The sequence below is a fragment of the Gavialis gangeticus genome, unplaced genomic scaffold, assembly GCF_001723915.1.
Source record: "Gavialis gangeticus isolate Ggan-Ray unplaced genomic scaffold, GavGan_comp1, whole genome shotgun sequence".
In the NCBI taxonomy this organism is placed as follows: Eukaryota; Metazoa; Chordata; order Crocodylia; family Gavialidae; genus Gavialis; species Gavialis gangeticus.
Genome location: NW_017729008.1, coordinates 22298159 through 22309202, shown reverse-complemented (window position 1 = coordinate 22309202; position 11044 = coordinate 22298159). Strand labels below are relative to the sequence as shown.

The 11044-nt window shown below is 41.8% G+C and overlaps 1 protein-coding gene across 2 annotated transcripts in view; it reads right to left on the bottom strand.

Annotated features, from left to right (window-relative positions):
• Positions 1 to 5461: 5461 nt before the first annotated feature.
• The window catches only part of CD36 (CD36 molecule), a 75512-nt gene continuing 69929 nt past the window's right edge, over positions 5462 to 11044 (bottom strand). For both annotated transcript variants that reach the window (XM_019509495.1, XM_019509494.1), the window contains exons 11-14: positions 10720 to 10793; positions 9280 to 9334; positions 7727 to 7891; positions 5462 to 5850 (exon numbers count right to left, since the gene is read on the bottom strand). In XM_019509495.1, the coding sequence (XP_019365040.1) occupies positions 7727 to 7891; positions 9280 to 9334; positions 10720 to 10793 (294 nt within the window). In that variant the 3' untranslated portion in view covers positions 5462 to 5850. The remainder of the gene's footprint in view (positions 5851 to 7726; positions 7892 to 9279; positions 9335 to 10719; positions 10794 to 11044) is intronic.

Genomic DNA, 11044 nt, shown 5'->3' with positions numbered 1-11044 from the left:
CTTCTCTGAGTAACCCTCTTCCATTATTTTACTACCTTCCTAGTCAACAAATTCTTCCTAATATCTAACCTAAACTTTTCGTTGCTGCAACTTGAGACCATTGTTCCTTGTTCTGTCATGACTGAGAACAAACTAGCCCCATCTTCTTTTGAAACCCCTTCAGGTAGTTAAGTCCCGTCTCAGTCTCCTCTTTTCTAGACTAAATAAGCCCAGTTTCCTCAGTCTTTCCTCATAAATCATGTCACTCACCATTTTTGTTGCCCTCTGCTGGACTCTCTTCGATTTGTCCACATCCTTTCTGTAGTGGAGGGCCCAAAACTGAATACAGTACTCCAGATGGGCCTCACCAGTACTGAATAGAGGGGAATAATCTCTCTTGACCTAATGGCAACACACCTAACAATGCAGCCCAGTATGCCATTAGCATTCGTGGCAACAAAGGCACACTGCTGGCTCATATTCAGTTTATTGTGCACTGTAACCCCCAGGTCCTTTTCTGCAGAGCTGCTGCCCAGCCAGTCGGTCCCCAGCCCGTACTGGTGCATGGGATTTTTCTGTCCTAACTGCAGGATTTTGCACTTGTCCTTTTTGAACCTCATGTGATTTCTTTTGGCCCAATTCTCCCATTTGTCTAGGTCAATCTGAATCCTAGCCCTACCCTCTCCCCCCAGAGGGTTTGTGTCATCTGCAAACTTGCTGAGGGTGCACTCTGTGACATCTTCCATGTTGCTGATGAAGACATTGGACAAAATTGGCCCAGGACTGACCCCTGGGCCACTCCACTTGATCCTGGCTGTCAACCAGACATGGAACCATTGATTATTACTCTCTAAGCACAATGCTTCAGCCAGTTTTCTATCCACCTTGCAGTCAATTCATCCAGCCTATAATTCCTTAGCTTGCCTGTGAGAATGTTGTGGGAGACTGTATCAAACTCCTTGCTAAAATCAAGGTATATCACATCCACCAGTCTCCATATATCCAGAGCCAGTCACCTTATCATATAAGGAAATCAGGTGGGCCAGGCATGACTTGCCCCTGGTGAATCCATGCTGACTGTTCCTAATCACCTTCTTCTCCTTCAAGTGCTTATAAATGGATTGATTCCTTGAAGATCTGTTCCATGGGTTTTCCAGGGACTGAGGTAGGGCTGACTGGTCTGTAGTTCTCTGGATCCTCCCTTTTTCCTTTACTTAAAAATAGGCACTGTTTGCCCTTTTCCAATCATCCAGGACCTCTCCTGTTCACCATAAGTTTTCAAAGATGATGGCCAATGGCTCTGCAATTACATCAGCCAATTCCCTTATCACCCTTGGGTGCATCCCATCTGGCCCCATGGACTTGTACATGTCCAGTTTTTCTAAGTAGTCTTTAATCTATTCTTTCACCACTGTTTGCTGCTCCCCTCCTCCCCAAACTGTGCTGCCTGGTGCAGTAGTCTGGGAGCTTACCTTGCCTGTGAAGAGTGAGGCAAAATAGGCATTGAGCACTTCAGCCTTTTCTGCATCTTCTCTCACAAGGTTGCCTCCCCCATTCAGTAAGGGACCCACACTTTCCCTGATCCTCCTCTTGCTACCAACATACTTGTAGAAATCCTTCTTGTTACCCTTCACATCCCTTGCTAAATGTAACTCCGGTTGTGCTTTGGCCTTCCTGACTTCACCCCTGCATGCCTGAGCGATGCTCTTATACTCTTTCCTAGCTATTTGTCCAAGTTTCCATTTCTCATAAACTTCCTTTTTTGTTTTTTAGTTTACTGAAGAGTTCCCTGCTAAGACAAATTTGTCTTCTGCCATACTTGCTAGTTGTCCTGCGCATCAGGATATTTGTTCCTGCACTCTCACTAATGAGCTTGAAATAAGCTTGGACAAAATCTCTTTTGTGTAACAATGTGTAACTCCAGTCCCCAGAGAAGAGACAACATGTTCAAAACAGTAAGAAAAAAGGAGATCATTACCCAACATGAAAAGCTTTATTAATCCTCAAACACTTACGGTTCTGAAAGTAGGTGTCTATAACATTTTTAAAGTATTTTATTTTATAAAGCTCAGAAACATTTGTTATAAATGCTTGTTCAGTACAATGGCTTAACAAGGAAGAATGGAGATCTTACTTGTAAATCTTAAATAAAAAGGTAATCAATTAAGGTTATCCTATTATTTTCACTATATTAATACAGAATCACTGTAAACAATGTTTTAAACATGTTAACGCATTAACCAAGTGCAGACTAGATGGTGAATATCACCTAATAGTCCAAATCTGGATCGAGACCAATGGGAATCTACACATGACTAAAATTACTTATATTGCATAAGGGATAAGGTTTTCACAACTGTAGTCTGAATTTTCGACCATTGCTGCAATATTTCCTAAGACAGGAAAATCTGACCTGTTGGCAATGGACAGTTAGCCAAAAACTGAAGTGAAATCCTGTGTAAGGCAATACCAGTTTTAACATCAGCTGAGTTAAGATTTCACCATTAGCCTTTGGCATGGAAAAATTAGGTATTGTGCAGTCTTGACGTAGAACAGCAGCAGAGCTGTACTGATTTCAGCTCAGAAGGAGAAGAGCCAAAAGAAGCTTACAGATTTGAAGCAACTTTCATGCCTCCATGTACTTTCCTGCTGGTTGGCTAGCCGTCAGCACAAATTAGAGGCGTGTTAGGGTTGCCTTATATTGCATTAAGCTCTCTATCAGGCTATTCTGGAACAGAAACAAATGTCTGTTTCACAATGAGTTATGAACCAACAGAGAGTAATTAAAAGGCCAATGTTGCACTGTCATGAACCTTGAATAATCATTTATACCTACACTAATTAAGACAAAGTGCGTGTAAAAATGTCATCATCCTGGTCTTTCATCTTGCTCTGAACTGTAGCAGCTTTATGGCAGCTAATTCCCCAGCATAAAGTTGCCCTAACCACGGTGGGGATCCTCACCACAAACCATTTTAAATGGATCCTTGAGGGTTATGGAACCAGTGTAAGATCTTCTGGGCTACAACCCTCTCCCCACATAGTATGGAGTCATGGCAAGGGAAAAAGGACATGTGGCCAGAATGCCTCTGTGCCTCAGAAGTCCTTGGCTGCCAGAATATCTCTTTGGGATTGTTAGCAACTAACAGTCTAATGACTAACCACTAACCTAGCAACCCCCCACCCCCCAAATTTGGGATTTGTATCTGGTACCAGGAAGCTTAGAGGCACTTTTGTCATCTGCTTCTCCATCCTGAGCCTTTGAGAGCTCCACAAGTGTTTCATTACTCAAGGGTGGACAGAGGCAGCCTGACTGCAATCATTTTGCCCAGATGACTACACAAGGTGAAATCCATGGAAAAGTGATCCAGTGCAAACAGCTTGTGAGCAACTTGTAGCCTGTGATTTACTTAAAAAAACAATTCATGGAGAACATGTGCATGGGAATAGATTTGTGGAAATAAGAATGCAAATGATTAGCAAAGACAAACAGAGACAAATTGTTCCAGAATCACTTAAGTGATTTCTCATTTGATTAAGCAGCCTGGCTCCATTAATTTCAGACCAGAATTTGGTCCACTATCAGAAATGAATAATTTCACCAGCTCTAATTATTTGTTACAATAGTCATGTTCAATGTATCACAGGTGCTAGTGCTCATTGAGCAGGATCTTACAACTGAAATATATGATCGAATCAGTGTTTTCTCAATAGTTCATAAATAGTCTTGCTTTTTTCTGACTGTATAGCAATAAGGCCGGGATCCTGATATCAGATCTCAAAAGATAGATATATATAGGCTCACTTACCTAATAGGCTTGCTTTTCTCTGCAAGTCGAACATCTGCATATCCTAATGTAATGTTTGCATCAGCCTTGGCTGCATGTTGTATTTTTGTTTAGAAAGGATCTGACCTTTCAGAATATCTTGTCAGTTCTCCCTGACTTCAGTGGGAATGGCATATTTCCTAGTGCAAAATGTTCTGAACATATAGTAGCACATCAACCATTTTTTCCCCTTCTCATCTTTCATGTTATCTTCTCTTAGGAAGGCAAATTTTCCTGGTTTAACATCTGTTGCTGAATGTTATGATAAGGGTTCACCAGATGAAGCTGTGTTTTTGTGAATATTGGCTGATGTAATCATAAATTTAATTTCCTTTGCAATCACCTTTTGAGAGAAAACACCAAATCCCGAGAAGCATTAATTCATGCAGGTCTCCCTAAATTCAGTGAGTGAACGGGAGTTACAAATACTTCACAGGAACTGACTTTCTTACTTCAGAGTGAGTTGTGGGTCCCAATTCCACTGAAGTCAATGAAAATACAGCACTGATTTCAATGGTCATTGGATCAACCGCCAGGATGATACATCCTATTAAAGAGCTGGCTGCACTTGCACAATCACAGTACATGGCCAGTAAGAGAGGTTTGTAGCCCCCCTCTTTGTCTTTGCATTCCTCTGTATCAGGAAGGGATGACTGCTAGTGATAGTGCTGGTGTTAGCAGGTCTGCTTTCACTTCTCCAGAGACTGATCCTGCCTATGGATATGGTAAAGTGGATCATGTCGTCTGAGAGAAGGGTAGGATAGAAGGATAAGCTGAGATGAAAATGAGAAGTTGAGATGAAAATGAATTTGCAAGATGAAAGGCAGTTGGCTGAGAAACTGCCAGAAAAAAAGCGGTAAGTAAGGGGTCAAGTAGGAGGGTGCAGTGGATGAAGGTTAGGGATTAGGAGGCAGAAAGAGATGGTTAGAAGGGAAGCAATTTTGGGTATGGATCTGCCACTGTTAGTGTGCAAATGAACATACATATGTGTGTATTTGAACAGGTGTTCTGTACATACATTGTTTAAAACAAATCTTATAGTAGGTCTTTTATTGACATACATATACACACACACTCTACATAATAAACTTTACATTCATTAAAATTCACATCTCAAACAAGAGGGTAGCAATTCTATTGCAGCAGCTTCCATTCCTTAAAAGAGTGGAAAGAAAAAAATACATGTAGCTTACTGAGCACTACATGAATTTGCTGTCATCACCCTCAACCCATGCTCAGACTAGAACATCAGCAAATGGCTTTCATTCCTATATTTTGCAGTCCCAAGACAAGAAAAGTAGCAAGCTGCATAAATGGTGGAAGATAGATTGCTCTCTAAATTGGATCTCGCTTTTAACCAATTTAAATGTTATTTTACTATTACGTAACAGAGGTTTACACAAAGATAGCGATTTCAGGGTATGACTTTGAGCCTCTTTGATGACATGGTAAAAATGTACCTTTGGAAACATTAGCTGTTTCTAGCTGGTAAGATGGAACCTGTATTTTCTTCCCAGCATGAACACCATGTGCCCCCAGAGGCTGGGGCACGGTGAGCTCCTGCAGGCGGCAGCAGCACTGGCGGTGATGGGAGCATGGCTGCAGCAAGCGGGGAGCTCTTGTAGGCAGCCACAGCACTGTTGGCGGTGGAGGGGAGGGGGTTGCAAGCACGGACTAGTAGTCAGCGACCACCCACCGACACTGTTGGCAGCTGCGGCAGCAGCCATCAGCGATTGCAGACCGCCTGCAGACACCACTGGCATCAGCAGTGAGGGCGGAAGGTCAGTGGCAACCGCCCACAAGTGCTGCCGACACCAGCGGTGCCTATTCACATGGGGTGCACCGGCACACTCAGGGGGTACACACGAACCCACATGCACTCCCTGTGCATCGCCATTGTTTCCCAGAACAGAAAAGTGTGTTTAATTCCATGGTGTATTTGTTTGTATAAAGTACATTATGGCATCAGATTAGTACGATTCAATGACAAAATAAACTGCCAGAAATATGACAGCTACTGCCAACCTCAGAAGACCTTTGCTGTCTGTAAAGAAAAAAGATAGTGGTTAATAAACTGTGTATATATATTCTTCCTACTAAGTAAGAATGACTTAGTAATTTATGCAAAACAATGGTGCCTTATAGAGGGCAGACAATCTGTTCTAATTATATATTATTATCTATTAGGGCTGTGCAAAATTTCACTGGCCGTTTAGTTCTGATACTGTTTTAACCAATTTCAAGGTCGAAACAGCAAAATCAGAATGAAATAAAGGCCATTGAAAGAGGCTCGAAATAAAAAGAGGCTGGTCGAAATGTTTTAAAAGTTGAAACGTTTTGATCATAGGCTGGGCACAGGAAGTCAAGTCAGCTGGGCTGCTTCCCAATACCCTGCCCTAGATCGCGCTGGGGCAGGAGGCAGCCCAGCTGCGCGATCTAGTGCAGGGCCTCAGGAAGCAGCCCAGCTGGGCTGCCTCCACCCCCGGTGTGATGTAGTGCTGGGGATGGAAAAACTCATCCCCAGCAAAACTCGAAACAGTGTCAAAACAGCCTTTTTGTTTCGACGGAATTGAAAAACTGTTTCGACTCGAAATGAAATTTGAGACAAAACACTGTTCCATTGAACTGTTGAAACACAAGGCGAAACAGAATGGTACCATTTTGCAGAGCCCTATTATCTATGTCATTTTTTTCTGTAAAATGCTACTAACCTCAAATACACAATTTTATAGCATTATATTGAAGTTGATACTATTTAGCCCCTCATTTCCTGCAATTCATTCAAGAAACACATCCATTTTGCTGGTTGTCAATGTTTTACTGTGTCTACATGCATTTGCTACAACTACTTTATTTACTGTGCTATACCCCATTTGTACCTTATTGGACTATTATTTAATCCTATGCTCTGTTATATAATGCCATGACCCAGTAAAACTAATGCAGTTCAACTGTGAAATGGTGAACAAGAAAAAATTAGAGTATTCAAAGTTCTTGTTAGAGCAAGATGCCTAAGTCATAGTGCACAGGAAGTTCAGTAGGTCAGGCTGGGAAATGCTGCTAAGAGAACCTATTGATCTGCAACTCCAGGGTTTCAAAAGGCATTGTACCTCAAAGAAGGGGAGTGGAACAGCCGTGACGGCCACTTCAGTTCTGATCTGTGGAACAGCTCTGGACAACAGATCATAAAGCCATTTAATAGATTTCATAGATTTTATAGACATTAGGGCTGGAAGGGACCTCAGAAGATTATCAAGTCCAGCCCCCTGCCCCAGGGGCAGGAAGTCAGCTGAGGTCAAAAGATCCCAGCAAGATAAACATCCAGATGTCTCTTAAAGGAGTCCAGAGTAGGTGCTTGCACCACCTCTGGAGGCAGTTTGTTTCAGGCCTTTGTGGCTTGGACAGTAAAGAAGTTCTTCTTTATGTCCAGCCTGAAACAGTCTTGGAGGAGTTGTGACCATTTGACCTTGTCATCCCATGGGGTGCTCTGGTGAACAGGCATTCCCCCAGATCCCAGTGAACACCTCTTATATACTTATAGGCAGCCACCAGGTCCCCCCTGAGCCTGCACTTCTCCAGGCTGAAGAGTCCCATGAGTCTGACCCTTTCAACTGCTTGAAAATAAGGCACTGCTTGTCAAGTCTTCCAAGTCCCATGGTCTAATCTTGCATGAAACTAAAAGCATTGATAACATCCTGCCTGATTAGTGACATGAGCTGAATTCGCAAACTTGAGCTGAAAAATGTTGTGACTGTTTCAAGGGAAACACCTAAAGTAAAACTGACTGATAAATGTCTGGCTGAATTAGAATTCAGAATTCAAGGAACACTAAATACATAATATCCACTAAAGAATTCTAGGGCCCAGATCCTGAAGTCTTTACTGAGGGAAAGTTCCCATTGCGGTCAATATCTACTTACTTATTTGAAATCCTTTGTTCTGCACACAAAATATGAGATCATGAATGCCAGGAACATCACAGAACCAACAATGATTAATGCTATCTGCACGATGTTGAGCATGTTGATTCGAGAGGTCACTTTTGATCTGAACATTTCCGCTTTTTCATCACCAATAATAGCTGTCTGAAACAATGCAAGAGCAACATCATTTATGAACAAATTATACAGTACCTTTCTCACTAAATGCATATTCATGTGTGATCAGTTCTATAATGATTTTAGCTTGTATAAGGCTTTAAGAACCAGATCCCAACTGGCAAATAAGAAGTCTAAATGGGATTTAGGAATAAATTGGACCCTGAAATCTTAAAAACTGATTAACAACAATTATAATCCGGCCGCTGCAAGTCCTATTTAGGCACCCAAATTCATTCAGCATTTCTATTTTGGCCTGAAAAGATCCCCAGGTTACCTAGACTTAAACTTCTGAACATGCTCAGAAGAAACCAATACAAGCTAAATCTTGCCCTCCTCCCCACTGGATCAGTTCAGCCTTTGGGATATGCCTAATTCACACCAGCGCGGTTAGCACAAGCCACATGACAGTGGTCACAGTCACAGGTCACAGTCACTTGGAAAAGGAATAGGTAGTAATGTCACCTACCCTTTTCACAAAAGTTTAATAACTAAAGCACGTGCCAGGAAATGGGAGACCTGGGCTTAAGCCCTTCCTCAGCCTGAGGAGGTATAAAACTTTTAGAGTGCCCTAACCATCAGGGCGTAGAATAGGTTGGGTTGCCTACAATCTCTACAACTTCAGTTGAAGCTGCACCATTGTGCAGAAAGGCATAAAAGATTCATAGGATAAAGAGGAGCATGACACAGTAGCCCACTAAGTAGAGCACTTGGTTAGAAGGGGAGACGCCAGGGTTCTGGTCCCTGGTTCCAAGACTTTCATCTCTTGGGGGAGTGCCCTCCATATGGGCTATGAGTCTCAGTTCCTCCTGGGGGCTCCTTGGACATTTATGCATTTTATATTAAACAGTAGTCTAACTGTTGACACCTCCCTGCTGAATAAATACATCATCTGAATCATCCACTGCATAGGAAGCCAGGCTTTTTAACCCAGTCATTTTGGATCACCTTTCTGGAAAAGATGTCTTTATTATGGAGGTAGCTTTAAAAATAATGAGCACCTTGCTTCAAGTACTTAAATTTAGGCAATCAAGGCTGACAATGCTATAGAATCATAGAAAATTGGGGTTGGAAGGGACCTCAGGAAGTCATATAATCCAACCCCCTACTCAAGGCAGGACCAGACCAGCCAAAGCTTTGTCTAGCTGGGTCTTTAAAATCTCCAAGGATGGAGAGTCCACCACCTCTCTGGGTCACCTGTTCCAGTGTTTTACTAGCCTCCCAGTGAGAAACTTGTTCCTAACATCTAACCTAAACTTCCCTTGCTGCAACTTGAGACCATTGCTCCTTGTTCTGCTATAAACCTTTTTTGGTAAATTCAAACTATTTCAATGAAAGATAAAATAAAGTGATTAATAGATAGAAAATATACTGACCTCATTCAGCCACAGAACAGGAAAGATGTAGGGATTTTTAATTTTGGAAAGAGCTCTGTAATTAAACATATTATTTAGATTTTGCATCGTCACAGTTTTGATTTGGCAATTTCTAACCCCCTCTAACCTTCCACATTTCTGAAAATGTCAGGAAGTATAATTTTTACATACTTGCATAGAAAAGCTTCAGTAAGTTCAAACTGTAGAAAGGCATACAGGTAACTACAGCCATTGTACATATTACATATCCCTCCATGTCTAGTACTTACTTTCTGAGAAAGTAAATAGCTCTTTCCCCATCTCTTTCTCTCTACACCTCCCCCCCGCACCATCTACTCATCTACCTGAACTTGATTTTTCCCTTCTACCTTTTGTTCCCTATATACATTTGTTTTCTATGTATTCATCTCCTGCCTCCTATACCCTTTTGGAATGGAGTAGGGTTCTCTGACTGTTTTTTTAGGGGTGTGTACAGAGCCAAACTCAAAAAGGTTTTGATCCCTGTTTTTGGGACTTGATACATGCCTGAGGTTTGTAGGTGCGACCATAAATAATGGATGTGTATACAGTGGATGCACATACATTTTTTCCCCATTTGAAAGACTCCTGATTTTGGAAATCTACCAGTTACATAACACGGGAACAAGATTGTATTTACTCACATATTATGTTCACCTTTCCCCCAGAAATTAGCTACCCAAAACTGGGGTGAATATTTTAAGTGAGAAAGCTGATTTCTACATCAGAATGGGGCCATGAGGATGCTGGAATAGTTGCTGGAAGGCTGTCTCCATACTGGACTCCTGGCTGCATGTAGGAGGGGTAGAGTCCACTTCTCAGCATCACTCTCACTCTCCTTGCAGCTTGGTAGCTAAAGCTTTAATTCTATCACAGCCACTGTCGAATTGGCAACAGCTGTTGGCTAAGCAGCAAGAGGAGGGTGACTGATGCTGAAAATTTCCATGCAGCCAGCACTCAGCCCTGAGTCTTGGATAACCTTTTCTTCTTCATTCTGCTTTCCCAAAGCAAAGAGCCTGTCCTGTTTAGGAGCATGTGGTATGTGAAGGAATACAGTTGATATGTGTGTGTGTCTTAATACATGTACGGATGCACATGCATGGAAATGTATATGTGCGCATGTGTACAAACATATACATGTGTGCATGCATATACACATACATGTGTAGGATTCATGGATTCTGATGGTTTTGTGAGGGGCATTGATCGTCGTGGTGCTGGAGACATGTTGACACATTTTGTATTTATAATTATCTGAGGTTTACATCCCATGTGCAGTCTGTTGATAGGAGCCTCGAACAAATTCTTGATTTCAACCACTCTTAACAATTATTTTTTTAGAGAGTGTCACCCTTGCTAGAAGGAAATATAACAAAATACTGTATCTGAATTTTAAAAACTAAAGAAAGGAAAAGCACTTACTCGATTTTTGATGCAGGTTTCACCAGTAAGTTAACTTGCAGCCTTTTGGCAAAATGTAATGTAAAGCCAGTTGTCTAAAACCAGAAAGAAAAATAGCCAATGTGAATTTAGTGTTGGTGTCACTGACCACTAGAAGCATTTACATGAAATAGGTGCAGCATGACCAGAGGCAGAGTTTCTTGTGAAAAAAGACAAGAAGGGAATCAAGCAAGAGGGAGCATGACCATAGCCTGATGAAACCAGCCTCCCCTTGTGATGGGGAAGTCCTGGATTCAGGACCTTTGATTATTATTCTCTTTAGTCTGATGACTCTTTAATGCAAAAT